At 28.4% G+C, this 19,139-nt stretch overlaps 4 protein-coding genes across 5 annotated transcripts in view; 3 read left to right on the top strand and 1 right to left on the bottom strand.

Annotated features, from left to right (window-relative positions):
• Positions 1-3,883, bottom strand: part of LOC124812554 (heme-binding protein 2) — a 10,820-nt gene extending 6,937 nt beyond the window's left edge. The window contains exon 1 of the mRNA XM_065820342.1: positions 3,543-3,883. Coding sequence (XP_065676414.1) covers positions 3,543-3,780 — 238 coding nt within the window. The 5' untranslated portion in view covers positions 3,781-3,883. The remainder of the gene's footprint in view (positions 1-3,542) is intronic.
• Positions 1-4,296, top strand: part of LOC136092340 (INO80 complex subunit B-like) — a 55,034-nt gene extending 50,738 nt beyond the window's left edge. Inside the window, exon 10 of the mRNA XM_065820341.1 lies at positions 4,127-4,296. Coding sequence (XP_065676413.1) covers positions 4,127-4,247 — 121 coding nt within the window. The 3' untranslated portion in view covers positions 4,248-4,296. The remainder of the gene's footprint in view (positions 1-4,126) is intronic.
• Positions 4,297-5,349: 1,053 nt separating this feature from the next.
• On the top strand, positions 5,350-9,808 carry LOC105845383 (ankyrin repeat domain-containing protein 49). The gene is made up of 2 exons (XM_065820343.1): positions 5,350-5,856; positions 9,317-9,808. Exons 1-2 carry the CDS (start codon positions 5,361-5,363, stop codon positions 9,568-9,570), a joined length of 750 nt encoding a protein of 249 aa, XP_065676415.1. The 5' UTR covers positions 5,350-5,360; the 3' UTR covers positions 9,571-9,808.
• Positions 9,809-11,303: 1,495 nt separating this feature from the next.
• Positions 11,304-16,404, top strand: LOC100205338 (uncharacterized). Of its 2 annotated transcripts, XM_065820339.1 has the most exons (3): positions 11,304-12,664; positions 15,071-15,298; positions 16,152-16,404. In XM_065820339.1, exons 1-3 carry the CDS (start codon positions 11,848-11,850, stop codon positions 16,388-16,390), a joined length of 1,284 nt encoding a protein of 427 aa, XP_065676411.1. In that variant the 5' UTR covers positions 11,304-11,847; the 3' UTR covers positions 16,391-16,404. The 2 variants fall into 2 exon arrangements, with proteins under 2 accessions (XP_065676411.1, XP_065676412.1); XM_065820340.1 differs by lacking the exon at positions 15,071-15,298 and having other exon boundaries at positions 11,305-12,664.
• The last annotated feature ends 2,735 nt before the right edge of the window (positions 16,405-19,139 follow it).

The raw sequence follows: 19,139 nt of genomic DNA, 5'->3' as shown, positions 1-19,139 counted from the left end.
ATGGAATTCCCATACAATATTAGTTCTTTTGGCATTTATTCTTCTACTATTAAAAAGAGACTCACTACTCTACATTTGTAGATTCATCTCTTGCCAACGGGCAGATCATTGGTTTACTGACCAAATGCACAATGCAAATGATTATTGGAAGCTATGTAGTAACTTGCACGGTCAAAAAAAGTGTTAAACTTGGTGAAAAAGTTTTGGAATCAAGAACCATAAAGATTAGAAATTCCAAGAACAAATCAGTGTGCAAATGAGCAATTAATTGTGTCTTCAAGATTTTTTTGACATCTGTAAAAAGAAAAGAACCTCCAGCATTGATATATTTTATTTAACAAAGATAAGAATTTTATATTACGCTTTAATTATGCTGAATATAACATTTTTTCAATATATAAAGTTGCTTTCCTACTTTTAGAATTGCTATTTATGTTTGTAATTATACATTTGTCTAGATTGTTTCCTCAAACATCAGTTTTTTGGATTTCGCTTCCTTCATCTTGTTTACCTATATCATATAATTTGCAATGTTTTAAGTCGTTGTTCAATTGTTATCTTGCTATATAAACTTCATCTTTTCACCAGTAAGAGTAGAGACGCAGTAGTTCGTTTTTCTAGTCAATGAACTTATTGATGTCATGAACAGTGTCATGAACAGTATGATGCTGAAGTTTAACGATGTCAAGAAGAAATTCTTAACTTGCAAAGTCCGCCTCAAGTACCATGCTAAAGCAAAATGTAATAAAGCTTAAAACTTTCTACATGTATCAATAAAGCCAAATATTCAGAAGGCTGGATCTTGTTCTGTCATTCGCTGGATAAAATCTGCATTGTTTAGCCATCTTTTTTCAGAAGATATGCTTACCCCATTTTCTGAAAAAATTTATTTGATTTGTAGGTTATGTCATAGATCATCTTTAGATCAAACTAGAGATTGTTTGCAATCACTACTTCTTGCAGTTAGATTTTTCTAATTCATTAGGGATTTTAAAATATATCTCATTTTTGATGGAATTCAAGGATTATTGAAAAATGTAAAATACTTTTAAACAATACATTAAAATGTTATTTACAAAAACTTTCTGAATAATTTTTTTTTTAATATTTTTTAAGATAAATGAGACAATTTGACTTTAAAATCAAATAAAAGTAATCCCATATGTTGCAGCTGCTACCTATTCACTGTTGTAAAATAATGAAATACTGCTTGATTTCACGACCCAGAAAAATCCTTTGGGGATATGATTGTACTATCATTGGTGGTTACTGGGATGTAAGATTCTAAATTTTGTTACACCCTCCGTTGAAGAAAATCCATTTTCAAATTTTGCATAAAATCACATTAAATACATAGTAACTAGCAAAGTTGATTTTAAGAATTTTTTGTCATCCCAAAAACATAACATAAATATTTAAGCAGTAAATTCACTGGTAAATAATAATTTTCTTCAACTCTGACGTAAAGTTTCAATTTTAATTGTTTTTTCTTGAGAAAAACGTCTAAGCTGATTTGTAATATTCCTAATCAATTTTTTAGCTGTTGAAGTCTGTGATGCATCTGTGCAGCCTGTATTCATACTCTGGGTGGTTGCTTGGTCTCTTGTACCTTTGCCAATGGATACTGAAAAGATAATGGAGTGCTTCAGTTACTTGCACTGAATAAGTTCATAAAGAGCTATTGTGGCATTGATGAATATTGGAACATGGTGTATGACAGCATTAACCTTGTGAGTGATGTTGGTGTATTGAAGTTGTATATAGAAGACACTAAGTTGCTCATTTTTTTTAGCATGGCTGTCATCAAGGGCATTTCCATAACAAGCATGGACAACACCATTGAATTTTCTTATTATGTCAATAAAGAGAGCAGCTGGAAATAAGGAGTGCTGCTGGGCCAATCTTTCCCAAACATCCATATTCTTAAAATGGTTCCTGCACTCATTTCCAGCCAGTTGTTCACCATGAATATGTAGTAATGCCAGCCATTCAGAGGCTTGTGTCCAAATATTTGAGAGACTATGGAAGATGATTTACGACACCAAGTAACAGATGAAGCTCCATGGGTATGAGCACATCAAAGACAAAGATTCATCTGAGACATTAATGATAGGTGCAAAAAGAGAATTTCTAAATTAACTTGCCTTTTTGATGTTAGCACCAGCTTCATATCACAGGAATAATCAAAGGATGTTCTTTAAGATTTAAAACAGATTAAAAACTTGCTCGAGATAGCTAAAACAGGGAAAGGTCAAGGAATTCAGATTTTTTTTTTTTAGATAATTCACCTCCCCAAGGCCCGAAGGGGGCCACTACAGTCGAGGAGGCTACTCGTTTTTTTATTTTTTTTTATTTTTTATTTTTTAGTTGTTATTCGTGGTGCTACCCTCTCTCAACTCTTTAACTCTGAAACACAAACCTTGCCGAACAAGGCCGCTGCGCGGAGAAACTAAGTTGAGCGCGGTACTTCCAGGGACGTGGTGGGAGTCGAACTCCGAACCTCTCGCTTACAAAGCGAGCGCTCTTGCCACTACACCACTACCACATATATAGATATCTGCAAAAAAATTAGAGGATTATCAGGGAAATTAGGTTAAATTTTAAAAAAATCAGGGAGAAATCAGGGGAAATGGCTCTTCATCAAACTTACATAACTTAAATAAGTTGTATATGGTACACGTAATAAAAAAATTTATTTGGCAGATTTTTTTTCACAACAGAATTGGACAGCCCTGTGTTGTGTTGCACATAAACAAGATATTTTGATGACAGTTCTGGTCTCTCATTAAAAAGTTTTTTTGCTCTTGAAGATAAAAGTAAAAAATAATTGAGTGGTTTTACATTTTTATGCATTACATAGACTGAAAATATAAAGCTAAATCTTTAAATATATAATACAATATTATCTGGAAGAACTAAGGTCTACTAAGACGAACTGATCAATGTGGTATACTCCCTACCCCCAAAGAATTTTTCTGGGTTGCGACATCAAGCTGTAATTCATTTTTTTTACAATGGTGTATTGTTTTGCTATTGTTATTTATAACAATGAAAGCGCTCAGATTTTAAACCTTCCTCTATTCATATGTTCTCGGTTCGACAAAACCACTTGCGTAATAAAGAAACTTTTTTTTTCCAAAAATAAATTTTTGATTATAAAATACTAGCCTGATTTTAAATACCAGTTTCGTTATAATAAATTGTTTAAGTTCAGGTCCCTGAAATTATATAACACACTGAAAAGTATAGCATTGTTATGAAAATGTTGCTTTTTTACAAAGTTTTTTCGCCTTACATAATAATTAGTGGTTTTGATAGCTCATAAATAAATTTTATTATTAAAATGTAATAATATTTTTTGATGGTACTTGTGTATAAATAAATATATTTGTAAAAAAATCTTGAATGTTTAAATTTCGAGAACAAATATGCAACGAAATAGAAAGAGAAAGAGAGTATAGAATAATGATATATATATATATATATATATATATATATATATATATATATATATATATATATAATTTTATATATTTGTTTACCGTTGATGTATTCTTTAAGTTTCGGCAATCCTTCATTCCATGCTTTATTTAAGTTTCCCGAAACAACCGTCGAAACCCAGAGTGATGCATCGTAATGTCTTGTTGCATAAATGTTGTTGTAGTCTAAGTTAATAAAAACTGGTCCATCGAGTTTTCCGTATATTTTGGGCTTTATATAGTCAGTCTCCACTTTATTTTTCAAGGCATCGTCAGAGAAGTACGAAATAATAATTCCCATCTTAAAAGTATTTTAAAACGAACTTTGTTTAAGAATTAATGTGCGATCATTTTTTTCATATTTTACTTTTATTCGTCACAAAGAAGAACGCCAAAATTTTCATTAAAAATTGTTCCAAATGTTCATTAAAGTCATATAAAGCACAGAGGGAGGCATAAGGAGGCGCTTAATATAATAACATTAGTAGGAGAATTCTTTTAAATAATTTACTTATTAACATCTTGTTGAGAAAAAAAATTTTTTTTTTGACCAATAATTTTGCTTTAATTTTTATTACCTGCGTTGCGATAGCAAAATCGTCATTCTATTGTTTGTAAATTAGTACATTTCTTATGTTATAATTTAGGGTGTTTCCTGAGGCGAAAATTTGTGCTGTTCAAGGTTGTGGCAAACCTAAAAGATACTCCTGTTCAAAAACATATCTTCCTGTCTGCAGTTTGCAGTGTTATAATCAAATTATTAAGTAATTTTTCATTTCGAAGATTTCACTAAGGTAATCGGTCTCCGTTTTATTTTTTTTAAAAAAGGAAAAGTTTCTATTAGAACTGCTGCTTAAGAGTTTTAAATTTTCAAACAATTTTTTCATGTTTTTTGATTCAAATACAATATTTATGAATAATGCATTGAAAGTTTCTTTTCATTTTCATTTAAAAAATCTTGTTTTTTGTTGTGTTTTTTAATAAAAACGCTTTTTATTCTTACAGATATATGTTGTTGTTTTTTCTAATCAAGTATTAAAATTTTTAAGTGAAAAATTAAGTAGGGGAAGGTTGCGTAAGATAAGCATTTTTTGATCTTTAAAAAAAGAGGTCATTTCTTTTTACTTTAGTATAGTCCTAAAAGATACAATTTTATTTAATTTTTTTTCTTTTTTGTGATTATATTTTTGTTATTTTGAGTTTTTTTTTGATTTTCATTAAAAAAGTTCATCTAGAAAACTGGTTTCCTAAGCTGAGATGATTGGGTGTGTTGAAAATAACGCAATTTTTGGTACAAAGATTTTTTATTAATGAACTATTCATTTATATTTTTTAATAGGAAAGATTAAATTATGATATTCCGTAAAAATAAATATAAATATTATAATATATGTTGAGCATGTTAACAGTGTTTTGTTTTTTAAAAAAAACAATACACTGTTAACATGCTCAACATGTGCAACCTTCCCCTATTATTAAATTTATAAGTGTCAATTAATTAGAAGCATCATGCTAAATATTAGCTTTACGGCAAGTCATGCCAAATATTAGCATTACGGCAAGTCATGCTAAATATTAGCATTAAGGTGTAAAACACGTTTTAAGAAAGAAAAAAAAACAGCAGTAAACGAGTCAGATAATGAGGTTGCAAGTGAAAATGTTACAAAAGTTTAGTTTAAGTTTTTAATTTTCATTATTACTTATTTTTGATTTTATTTGAGATTTCATTTTTAGTTATTCAAACATTAAGTTATTCATAATCAAACTATTTAAATTTTTTTTGTCCTAAGCAAATGAATTTTATTTGTTAGCTTTAAAGCACCATATTTGGAATTTTTTGCAAATAATTTAAATTTCAAGCCATAAAAATTAGAAACATTTATGCGATATACTTTTTTCAGCAAAAATATGATAGATTTATCCAATCAAAAAAATGAAACGGAAAATACTTCAAATGAAAGAGGGGATCACTTACTTCCAGTCCATTTTTTGCCTGAAGGTAAAAAGTGTTATGATTGGATAAATGAAGATATTGATGAATCCAAAAGTACATCGGCATGCAAGCAGTCAACAAATAGTTCAATTTACACTTTTGCAAGTATAGGTAATGACCCTGGAAGCAGTTCCGACATAAACAGTGATAAGATTAAACTTTTTTTGAAAAGTGCAGAAAATGGAGATGTTGATTTGTTAAAAGAACTTTTGTTTGAGTTGCCAATTCTAATAAATTGTTCAGATCATGACGGTTATACTGCAATGCACCGTGCAAGTTATTCAGGTCATCTTTCGGTAATCCAGTTTTTAATTGATCATAAAGGAAGTATTAGGGCCAGAACTAACGATGGTTGGGAACCCTTACACTGTGCTGCACGTTGGAGTACGTAGTTATAGAATATATATATATATTTCAGGGGCTATTCTAGAATCTTTTCGACAGCGTTGAACATAATTAGGCAACTAATTCAAATATTGACGACTTTTTTAAACGAGATATATTGTTATATAAGCATTTTTCGCAAAAGGTTATCGCCAAATTTGCGGCAAAATGGGTACCGCCGCATAAGTTATTTTTCTGGAATAGCCCCTATATATATGTGTGTGTGTATATATATATATATATATATATATATATATATATATATATATATATATATATATATATATATATATATATATATATATATATATATATATATATTTATTTATTTATTTATTTACATATAATATATGTATTATATGTATTATTTATATGTAGCATATACATTTATATATATAAAAATATATATATATACATATATAAATTTATAAATATATATACATATACACATACATATATATGCATACATATATATGTGTGTGTGTGTGTATACATACATATGCATATATATATATAATATATAAATATATAGACATATATATATAAATATGAGTTTGTATATATATACATATGCATATATATCTATATATATATAATTTATTTTATATATATTATATGTATTATATATATTATATGTATTTTATATTTGTGGGAGAAAGTTGACAGAAACATAAACAGTCAACTGCAACAAATTTAGACCGACTTTGGATCGAAATAAAGGCTGCTTGGGACGCCATTATGCCTGAACGATGCTAAAAATTGTTCTCGTCAATGGGCTGTCGTTGTCAAGCAGTTATTGACTCAAAAGGATACCCCACTAAATATTAATTTACCTCTAATAAAGTTTTCTAAACTATTTATAGAAAGAAACTCCATGATTTTGGTAGCAAAAGAACAAAATGATAATTTTGTACAGGGTGTGCTATTTAAATTGCCCCCTTATTCTGTACTTCTAAATCATTTATATGATTATACTTTTTTTTCCAACTAAGTTACTTTCTTTTCTTACTCAGTAATGTTATCTACTTGAATTAATATTTTATAAGGCTGAAAAAGTTTAGATCTCAAAAACTCAGATCTCTGGAAAATATATCATTACATATTGAACATCAATCTGTGCTATTTATTTTGTCGCCACTGTACATACATACATATCTATGTATGTTTGTACAGTAGCGACAAAATACTAATGCTTAGGGGCGGGTTTTGTCACTCGCCAAGTGGAGGGCTAAAAAGCTCGGAAAAAAATAAGACTCGCATATTTTCATTTATAAGTAACTTTTTTGATTTTTTATACTTTAGTGTAATTATTAAGTTCATATACGTATAATTATGTATAATAATCAATTTACAAAGAATATTTCTGAAAAAAAGTCCCTAGGTGGGGAGGGGGGAGCTACTACCCCAAGCCCTCCCCTGACCCCTCTAAAACTCGCCCCTGATACTGATATATATATATATATATATATATATATATATATATATATATATATATATATATATATATATATATATATATATATATATATATATATATATATTATATTTGTTATATAGTATACCAGAGTTATATATATATACACACGCACACACACACACACATATATATCTTATACTGCTGATTTAGGTGAGCAGTGTGACGTCATACTGAAATTGCCTGCTGGCGGGGGCTTCAGTACATACATCAACTGACAAATAGCCTGACTCTCAGCTGAGTGCTGCTATATTGACTGAGGGTTTTGGCATGTGGCGGCAATCTTTTTATTTATTATACTTCGTTTTTCACTTTTTCTCAAAAAACCATTTTGATTTAGATAAGCAAAAAAAGTAAGCAAGTGCTCACATAAATATGCTATAGTATATAAATATGCTATAGTAGATATATAGATATATATGTGTGTGTGTGTGTGTTTGGTTCAGTTTATACACCAAATTTTTTTTTTTATTTGGTGTATAAACTGAACCAAACAATTTTTTACGCATAAACCCTCTTTATAGACACCGGTTCAATCCCCTTAGGTTTCCTACCAATTATAACTAAGTACATAAATTTTTGCTTTTAGAGAAATGGTATCATTGGGGTAAAGTGGGACAAATGTGAGTAGAAGTGGGACAAGTAAATTTAAAACAACACTTTAAAACTAATTATTCAGTAGAAACTGAATAATATCATAAAATCACCTATTCGACATAAAAATGTTTAAGAGCTTTCACCAACCGAAATAATCAAATGGTGACTGGAAGAAGCGGGGCATAAATATTTCTTTTTTCAGTCCCACTTCACCACAATGTAAACAATTTTTTAAGGTACATTTCAAAATTAGGGCTTCTAGCTCACGCAGGGAAACAGCAATTTCTGCTAAATAGAGGGTAAGAAATTTAACTGTATTTAGGCATCACTCCTATTTAGAAATTTCAGGCTGTCCCACTTCTCCCCACTCTCCCCTATAAATATATAAATACATAAATGCGCGTAACATGTCTTGCTTTTAAAGAAAAACTTTATCGTTAATGCTCTTACTCTCGAGTCCAAAATCAAAAGCTCGAGTTGATATAGGGAATGGAAGGGGGGAGGGGGTAATAGTAGGTGCGATAGGAAATTTAGACTAGATCTAATAAACAGGGGGGTTTTAATAAAAGGGGAGTGAGAATATTTTTATGATACAATATAAGTATTTTTTATAAAAAATTTTCTTTTATAAATCCGAACTAATATTTATTACAAAATACGCTTAAAACTATTCAATTCTAGGGTGGCTTGCGGTCAAATGCGCCTTTTCAAACAGCTGTTTTAGCATAATTTCAATAGGAATCAATATGCGGAATGGAGATTTACCAGGTCGGCGATTTTTAGAGCCTGTTTACACTGAAAGTTTTTATTTTTATCGATGACTGAACGAATTATTTTTTAATTTTCAAAGCCGGTTTTCACTGATTTTTTTTTATTTATGAGATATAAAGTTTTGCTGACAACAATTAAAAATTAGTAAAGGGTGGGGGGAGTCTTAATGAGGTTGGAGTGGTGGGAAAATTTTCCCAAATTTAATAAACGTATCCCCCCCCCCCCCTCCTCCTCTTAATTTCATAAGAGAAATAAAAGATTTTCTCTAATGAAATTCTCTAATTTCTTTAAAGAATTTCTTTCGTTAAAGAAATTCGTTAATGAAATTTTTTAATTTCTTTAATGAAATTAAAAAATTTCATCAAAGAATTTCTTTATGAAATAAAATTTTTTTTTTTTAAATTTTGTTTTCAGTCATTTAAATTTTTAAATTTATTTCTTTTTCACTTATAAACACTCATTAGATATGCATAATATATATATATATATATATATATATATATATATATATATATATATATATATATATATATATATATATATATATATATATATATGATTACTTTGAGTTATCGAAGCATGCTGTCGGGGGAAAATATTTCTTTTATGATTTTTTAGACCATGTGGATGTTTGTTCATTTTTACTTAAATATGGTGCTGACGTTAATGCGCAAACCAAAGGACTTCAAACAGCACTTCATTTCGCGTCTTTATCATTGGATAATGCACAACTGTTAGAAATGCTCCTTTTGAGAGCAGATATTTCTCCTAACTTGAAAAATAGTGCAGGAGACACTCCATATGATTTAGCTTACAGAAGCGGTGAACATGTCAAACTCTTTGAACTGGTGCACGAAGGGTTGAAGGTATGAAAATACTGGTTCAATGACGTGCCAACAAATAATTTAAAATTTATGTTTAGATTTAATATTAAATTTTTATTATTTTTGATTTTCTGCATGACTCATATGAGTTTTATCCAAAAAATGTTCCTTTCTATATTTTAGATTGTATAAAACTTTAACATTCATTTAAAACGAAGTTGCACTTTTTTAGCTAAAAATATTGATTATATATCATATTGAAAAAATAAATATAAAATTAAAATTATTTACGTGTTTAAATAAAAAGTTAGGTCACGTGTGTTTTTCCATCTTTGCTAACATCTGAAAGCAAAATATATTTGAAACATTCTTAGAGATATGGAATATTTTAGTTTTAATTAAAAATACACGATAACAAATCGTTTAATAAATATACACGATATCGATTTCTAAAAAATCTACATAGATTTTAATTCAGGTTTTATACAGTTAACTTTTTATAAAAAATTTTAGCGTTTTTAATTTTTCAATAAGTTTTAAATGTTGATTTTTTTATTACAGTTTAAAGTTAAAAATTAAATCTTAAATTATTTGAGTTTACAAAATAGTAGATATTTGTTTCAAAGTTGCAAAAAATGTACGGTGTGTCATCTACTCGAGTTAATTATCTGAAATGTTCTATTTTAAGCTATTATTTGTAATTAATTTTAAATATTTAAAAAATTTTGTTTAGTTTGTTTGGTATGGCAATGCACTAAGAAAGAAATTTATAGAAAATTATATATTTTATTATATAGAATACTATAAAATTTAAACAAAATGCCGTTTGTCTTTAATCTTTTATTTTCTTCAACTTTTACTACTTTTTTAATTGTTTGAATGAAATTTTTTATTATTTTTTCCCCAACAGTTATAATATAGGTGGTAAAAACCTTTCAGGGTTATGATTAGAGTTACATAGGTAGTAAACACCTTTCAGGGTTAGGGTTACGGTTACAAAGGTGTTTACACCTTTAATAAAAAATGCAATAATAAATTAACATATTAATATAATTTTGATGAAATTTTTGAGCTTTCATAAGTAAAGTAAAAAAGCACTATTTAAGCTCGACAAAATTATTTGAAAAAACTTTGCTAATTTTTTCTACACATTAATCGCTTGGGACGGATTATATCTATAATATCCAAACGTTTCTTCGAACGATGCGACGAAATTCTTTTTTTAAGTTTTTGTGAAATCTAATAACGCGTCTTTTTTGTGTGTCAAAATATCTTCATGTTGAAGAAATTGACGTTTATGTTTCAAAAAATTTCTTTTTTTTGCCTTCCTTTTAAATTTCAAAAAGATATTCTTTTAAATCGTTACGTTTCTGCTTCCCCTTTAATCGCATTTTTAAGTAATAAAAAACAACAACTCTAAGTATTTAAGTTAATAACATGTATACTGTTATATATTGTATTAGTGTATTTCATAATTAGTTTATTAACTATAGTAAGATATTGTTGATTGTTATTTTTTTTATTATTTACTAATTATTTTTTTACCACTATCAGTAGCACTGTTTACCACTAATATCACCTACTCACCCACCAACATCACCTACTCACCCATCCATGTTTGTCATTATAATTTTTTTTTTTATAAAGGTAAGCAATATTTTAAAAAATAAACGATACAAATCTATTGAGTTGAGAAATTTGGCGAAACGTAAAACCTTACTGCTCCTATGAAAAATCAATTTTGTTGTTCAATCGTGAATTAATCTCATTGGTTTCTAGAAACGATGCCTCTAGTTACCAATGATACTATAATTTACCAACTAAATTATAAAAATAGTAAAACTTTCTAAGTAATATATTTATACAGGCAGCGATGTTATTTATAATGCAATTATAGCGATAGATGGGTATTGAAAAGTGAGAAGCAGCAAGGTAATGGTAAAAAAAAAAGTAAGAAGCAGCAAGGTGGTGGTAAAAAAAAGTGAGAAGCAGCAAGGTGGTGGTAAAAAAAAAGTGAGAAGCAGCAAGGTGGTGGTAAAAAAAAAAGTAGGAAGCAGCAAGGTGGTGGTAAAAAAAAGTAGGAAGCAACAAGGTGGTAGTTAAAAAAAGTGAGAAGCAGCAAGGTGGTGGTAAAAAAAAAGTAGGAAGCAGTAAAGTTTACTAGTTTTTAGTTTTTTTAGTTTATTTTTTAATTGTATTATTTTTAATTTACCTTATTGTTAAAAATATGCCCTTGAAAATTAGTATTTTTTAAATATATTTATAAGTGCATTATAGAGAAATATAAATATTAAATATCAGCATACTACGGTGAACTGCTGTAAAATGCAACAGGAAGCAGTAAACGATTGTACATCTAAACATTCTGCAGTAAATTACTGGATTAAACTTAGATGTATGCGTACAAATAATGTTTTTTTTGTTGCTCCTGATGGTTCTAAATTTTCATCTACCAACGATATCGCTAAGTTTGTTGCAGTTATGTTTGGATTATATTCAGAAATTGAAACTTTCTTACTAAAGCTCCAAGAACTTTCTATTTCAAAAGAAATTTTTGATGAGGATTTATCGGACTTGCAAGCCGCAATAAAAAATCATTATGCTAATCTATTTACAAAAGAAAAATCTTTTCTTACGATGTTGAGTGACAATTTTACAAGTATTAAAAATCTTTCAGGTGAAGAACAGACTTTAAAAAAAGTTGAAGTTCAGACCGTAGAAAAAGGGATCATAGAAAAAGATAGAGTTCAAACTTTCAATCACGAAGTTTTTCGACATGCAAAAAGTTGTCCAAATAACGATATTTTAACTTCAAAACGTTTTCCGATTTTAAAAAATGTTAAAAATGAAAATTGTAAAACACAGACAGAAAATGAAGTGTCAAAAACCGACAATGACGGAGGCAGTTTAAGTTTAACTTGTGCGGATAGAATTAATAAAAGTGTTAAAGACTTTGATGGACTAATAAAAAATAATGAATCCTCAGCCAATACTTCTGCTGGCGAGAGAGTTTATACAAAGAATGCCTTGTCTCAGTTTGCGGTGCAACCCTTTAACAATTTCAATATAAAAAATCCTCAAAAAAGTAAACAGAGACCTATCCGCATGAGCCCGTATTTTAAAAAGTTACATCCTTCTAAAGGTAGGAGACTCCTGCTAGGAGTATTATTCTTTTTACCAGTTTTTTTTTCTACCAGTTTAATCTAATAATTTAACAAATAAATTTGGGAGTTTGAAAAGAATTTGTTTATTTATTGTTTCAGAAAATTTCCAGAATCAACAGCTGACTAGAAAAAAAAGTTTTTTCAAATACTACTGTATGTACTCTGTGTGTGTGTTTGTGTGTGTGTATTTTTATGAATCAGTCTAAAAAATAAACTTTAATATACTTTACAGCAACAAAAAACTAAAAATTTTGAAATTATGGTTTTTACATAACTTTGGTATTAAGTGAAGAGGCATTCGAAATAAGCTGCGTATGTCTTTATTTTAACAATTTTTTTAAAAAAATTGTGGTTTTTTAGTTGGCTATTTTTATTAAGTTTGTCAAAGCTTAATTGTAGTCTGGTTTCGCCAAAGTATTTTGGCTTTTACTCAGCATTTTTCGAGTGGTTGCTCAGCTTAACGTGAATAAAAATTTGCGAAAGATTGCTCAAGTTTTTATTCACGTATAGCTGAGCAGTTTACTTCCAAAACGACATCCCACCACCATTTAAAGATTTCGTTGTAAGAGGAGACCAACGTTCAAGTAGTTTTATTTAAAAATATATTCAAAATTTATACTTCCATCTGATTCAAGTTTACTTTCTGAAGGAGGCAATCTTCTGGTGAGTATTGATAAAAATCTTATTCTTCACTTTACTCACTTCATAAGCACATAAGCATAACATTATTTTCATCATTTCGAATATCAAAACCATATTCACCGCAATAACCAGAAAACCATAAGTCAGCGTAACATTTTGTCGTTTTATAGGCTTTGGACAGACACTTAAGCTTAGATAGTTTAACGATAGAATTAATTTTCAACATAGTCAAGTCACTTTGCTGTTTTATCAAGGTAACAAGGCCACCGTCACTGTTTTATCAAGGTATAAAGGCCACCGTCAGAATACTCTAACTCTTGTTAAGTCTATTATTATTATTTTTTTTTTTTTCCTTTTTTACAAAGTATTATTTTCTTCAAAAAAAAAAAAGTAAAACATAAAACTACATCAGTGATCGCAAAATGCTCTAGAGTATTTACTGTATTTCCATATAAGTTAAATGTTCTAGAGTATTTCCTGTATTTCCTATTAAATTTCCGCCTTGATATGCTGCCGGTCGGTTTTAAATAAATTTCATAAATAGTGATTATTATAATAATGAATTATAAAAATGGCGTATATAGAAATACAAATGAAATCTATTTGTATTAAATCTAAGGAGGAGGGCGATCGCCCCTCTATGGATCTGCCCTTGGTTTGCCAAGGAGTTGTCAACATTTGATAACCCCTTCCCACTCTCATTCCTCCAAAAGAAAAATGAAAATAAAAACACCCTTTTTATTCCCTTTTTTAAGTAATTAAATTTTATTAAAAAAGTAACATTATTGACGTCAACTATACTTGACCTTTCTTCCTCTCCCTTTCTCCTTTGTCAATAGCTATAAAAAAATTAAAGGTCAGTTTCTACCGTGAAGCTGGGAATGATTTTGTTCTTTTGGTGGTAGAATTATTAAAATTTGACTTTGAAATACACAAATAAAAATAGTTGAACGGATTAAGAGCCAATTTTACTAAAAATTTGACATGGTAAAACATGGTAAAAGCAGCATATGATCTACGCTTATATTTATACTAGTATATGTCGTGATGCTGTCAATCATAAAATTTATATATGAAGCTAGTATAAGTAGCGACGCTGTCAGGCAAGTCATAAACATGATTCATCTGAGACACCCCTATATACAACAATGCATTACCTTTAATCTGAAAGTGTAGTTTTAATCATATATCAGCAGCTATCAAGCGTGAATCTTAACTAACCTCTAAGTTAGAGGATAAGGTGGGGAGAAAAGAAACGTTAAGTTGAAGAAGGTGGGGAGAAACGAACCGTTAAAGGAGAAGATGGAAACCTTTTGGATGAACTAGCTGTATAACGCAGAAATGGACAATTTCATAAAAATAAACTAATTAATATTTATTCTAAAAAAGTAAGATTACATTTCAATTATTTACCTCGATATTATTGCCTCGATATTGCTTGTTTGAGAAAATGTACTAAAATTTTACTCGTAAAGTTTTACTCGATTATAAACCCGTGATAACTTGACGTTAAACGCGTGATAATTTTAAAAAAAACTTTTTAAAATACAGTTTGTCAATTTAATAATTTTTTAATGGTTATGTTTACCCAATTCGATTTTATAGGGTTTGTCTTTTTTTCCCACCTTCTCTCCTGGATCACCTCTACTTTTTTTTTCTAAATTCCATAAAAATTAAAATAAAAAATCGCCGAATTTTTTGAATTTGCTCTTATTTTGTAAATACTGATTTTTTTAAATTAGTTAATACCGGTTTGCGTGGTGTCCATAACACCGTTCGTTATATTCCTACCTCCTCTCCATTTAATCTCATACAAGAACGCTTGTATATGAAACCATGGCAACTTTTGATTGCTACAATATTTCTAAATAAAACATCTGCCACAGTTGCTCTACCGTTATTCTGGCAATTTGTAAGCAGGTTTCCAACGCCGAATGATGTAAACGAAAAAAACTTCGAAGAAATATCAGGTATTATGTTACACTTAAATTAACTTTTGTCTATAATTTTATGGAATGAAGTAAAAAATATTTGAATTAACTTGTACTAAATCTAAATTAATCGACAGGTTTCATTAAACAATCTTTTAGTGTTCAAAAGTTATGATTATGTCAAATTTATCCCCGCTTTTAAATTTCAAATTTCAGGTTTCAAATTTCATTAAACAATCTTTTAGTGATCAAGAGTAATGACGTAGACTTTATAAACTTTTCTCTATTTATCCTCGCTTAGCGTATTAGCAAATAGAAATAGTGAATTCCTTTAATGGGCCACTAAGTAACCGATAAGCAAAACTATACTAAACAGTTTAAAATCCAATATCGGCCCACTGCAAATCCACTACAACAATTCTTGCTGAGTTATGTTGATATAACTTTTCTGTGAATATATTCTCTGTTTATTAGTTATTTATGGTTTATTTGTGAGCGTTACTTGATAACTATTTAATTTCATCTAAAGTACTAATACAAAATATGTTTTCCGACAGAAAGATTTTAATTCTTGCTTTAGGATACTATCAAAATTACTTTAGAAATCCCTCGTTTTTGTAGGATTTTGAAATTGTCTTGCTCACAAACGAAGATGTTTTCTTGTATCAGTAAAGTATTTGAATATTCGAGAACTTTCTAAATCTGATGTTAATCAAGTGAAATGGCTGTTGTCTATTATTGTTTTTGTTGTTAATGTTAAAAGTGCATCAAAATGTACTTCCTACTTTTTATGTCCATTCTAGTAGTACTACGTTTGGTCGTTATATATTTGTAGGTCCTTGACTAAATTAAATTATTATTAATGTTGTTTTATTGCTTAAACTGTTTTTAGCTTTAATGAAACCTCTTGGATTAAACTATCGGCGTGCAAAAAATATAATACAGTTTTCATTCGAGTATCTTCATAAAGACTGGAAGTACCCTAGAGAATTATATGGAATCGGAAAGTATGGTGATGATTCCTATCGTATGTTTTGTCTCGGACAGTTTGATAATGTTCATCCTACAGACAATAAACTTAACTTATATAAAGTTTGGTTAAAGGAGCATATTTCTAAAATATTAACATGAAAACTTTGTTTATATTTTATAGTTTATTTCATTTTTTTATTTTCAATAACTAACGCTGGATTAAGTTAAAATTGACTGTTCTAAATCTAATGACGTATAACTAAATGTCTAACTTCGGGTTTTTATATAAACTGCAAGTGAAGCCGATTTTTCTGTTTACAATTTCATTCGGCCATTATTATATCCGGCAAAAAACAGGAATATAAGCAGTAAATTCCTGACATCGTTTGCTCTACTTTGCTGAAGCTTTTATTTAAATTAGCTATTTTCTTTGATAGTTTCACCATACAAATGATTAAATATTGTGCTGCATATAGATATTCTAGTAGATATGTAAAAAACGACGCAAAATCTTTCAATTAATTTTCTCTAAAGAACTCTGAATTATGTAAAAGATGAGTTTTTGCTTTGAAATGTGAAAATTTTCTTACATCCAAACACACTTGTATATGTATCGACTATTTTTTAGAATCAGATTACAATTACAGTATCCCAAAAAAATATTGCATGTGTTGATCATCATCATAAACCCCTATTTAAAAATAAATGCTGTGCTATCAAATTTTGTATTTTCTGCAAATATGCAAAAGACAAAAAAGAAACTTTTAACAATAAGAACACCAATGAATCTACTACCAAGATTTAATTTTTTTTTAAAAAATAACAAAGTTTAACGTTTATCCTGTTATACCCAAAGGAAATAATTTATCACATTATCTGCTAGAGAGCACTACTGGTAATAATGACCGAACCAATTAATCTCAAATGCTTTCAATAAGATCTGTATCACCAACAAACAAAGTTATAAAGAAAATTTTTTATACAGAAAACTGTTTTATGAAATCATATGTATATATATATATATATATATATATATATATATATATATATATATATATATATATATATATATATATATATATATATATATATATATATATATATATATATATATATATATATATTCCTATCAAAATATTGAATTAAAAGGTCACAGATACAACAATAAAGTGAAAGAACCTCTTTTTCATATGCTTACCTCTTGTTTTTGATAGACAAATGCATATAACTTACTTCAACCAATGTTGTGTCTTAATGCTATCAGTTCATTGTCACAAAAGACTTCATTTGTAAATTGCGATGGTTTATTTTGGTTTATTCCTCAATATTTTTTCATATTATGGTGATAAACAGAAAACTGATGTTAATTTTAAATATTGTACCCTTATAATTGATGCTATAACAATCAAAAACAGTCTAACCTTGAAAAAAAGTTCATATCACTGCATTGTTTTTCATGGTTTGGGTAAGGATTTTACTGTATACGAACCTAATAATCAAGCTACAGAGGCATTAGTTTTCATGTTGGTTGGTTTGCAAGGATATTGGAAAATAACCATTAGTTATGTTTTTATCATTGTTCAGAGGCTTTAATTTTTATATTGGTTGTTTTGCAAGTTCATTTGAAAAAAACTTATTGTTAATTTTTAATTCAATTAAGTTAATACAATTATTTTAATATGCTTAATTAAAATAATTTTGTATCAAAAGTCTTACATTTGATCCTACAAGTACCAATTAAAATTCTGCTGTTCCCTTTTGATGTTAGTTTTCAAAGATGTTAAAGATATGTTTATTATTTCTTCATATGACAACCAGTTGCTACACATTTTCCAAGATCCATGCCATATGCTTAAATTAGATAGAAATGTTTTAAATGGCGTGTGTTTTTTTATGAGCATTATATTTAATGGAGTTATTTTAAACCCTTGTTTAAGTTTAAAGACTTGAAGTTTGCAAAAAAACTTTCAAGGAAACATATCGAATTTCATTGCCACAAAATAAATATGCAAGTTGAAAATAAATATGCAAGTTGAAAATAAATATGCAAGTTGAAAATAAATATGCAAGTTGAAAATAAATATGCAAGTTGAAAATAAATATGCAAGTTGAAAATAAATGAAGCTAGTTAGATAGAACGATAAGTGAATTTTTGCAGAATTCTAGTTAAATATGCCCAGGAATATACTACTAAAGACTTTAGTAAATTGCTAAGAAAGGTTCAAGACAATAAGCAAATCTGTTACTATTATTCAAGAGTTTATAAATGTAATTTTTTTAATATAAAGTATTAAAATATATTATGTTTTTGTTTAAAGTCGTAAATGCAATTATGTTTTTAAAAGTATATGTTTTCAAATTTTGTGGCTATAAAAGCAGTCGTTTGTTTCAGTTTTTCAGTTAATACTCTTTGACAAAAACAAATTTATATTGGCTGAATGCCACCAAATATATTATCTCTGAACTAATCATCTTCAATTCCAACCGTGATGTAGACTTTAAAATTGCTAAGCTTCTTTTACTTGACAAGAAGCGCTGAAAGTTTTTTGCTCGATATAATAATGGCTTCTAGCAGATTACGTAATATTAAATTGGCTTTACTAAAAACGGCGAAGTTCGATATCTAGGTAATATCTATATATCATTGTCAAAATCTAAATGGATGGAGATCATGCATCCGTGTTGGATTTAGAGCAGTTGATTAAACGCAATATTTGTGTTTGTATAACACAGTTGTGTATATTTCTGTTTTGTATATTACACAACGTGTATGTACATTTTTGAGGCAATTTTGAAAAAACATTAATTTTTAAAACTCACATAAAAATTTCTTTTAAAAGTTAAAAAGTAATTTCCTGTTACATACAAGTAAAGTCGATATTTAGACGGCTACATAGAACAATTGAGG

Source organism: Hydra vulgaris, chromosome 15, assembly GCF_038396675.1.
Source record: "Hydra vulgaris chromosome 15, alternate assembly HydraT2T_AEP".
NCBI lineage: Eukaryota > Metazoa > Cnidaria > Hydrozoa > Anthoathecata > Hydridae > Hydra > Hydra vulgaris.
The sequence above is the reverse complement of the archived record's forward strand: the minus strand, read 5'-3'. Positions and strand labels throughout refer to the sequence as shown.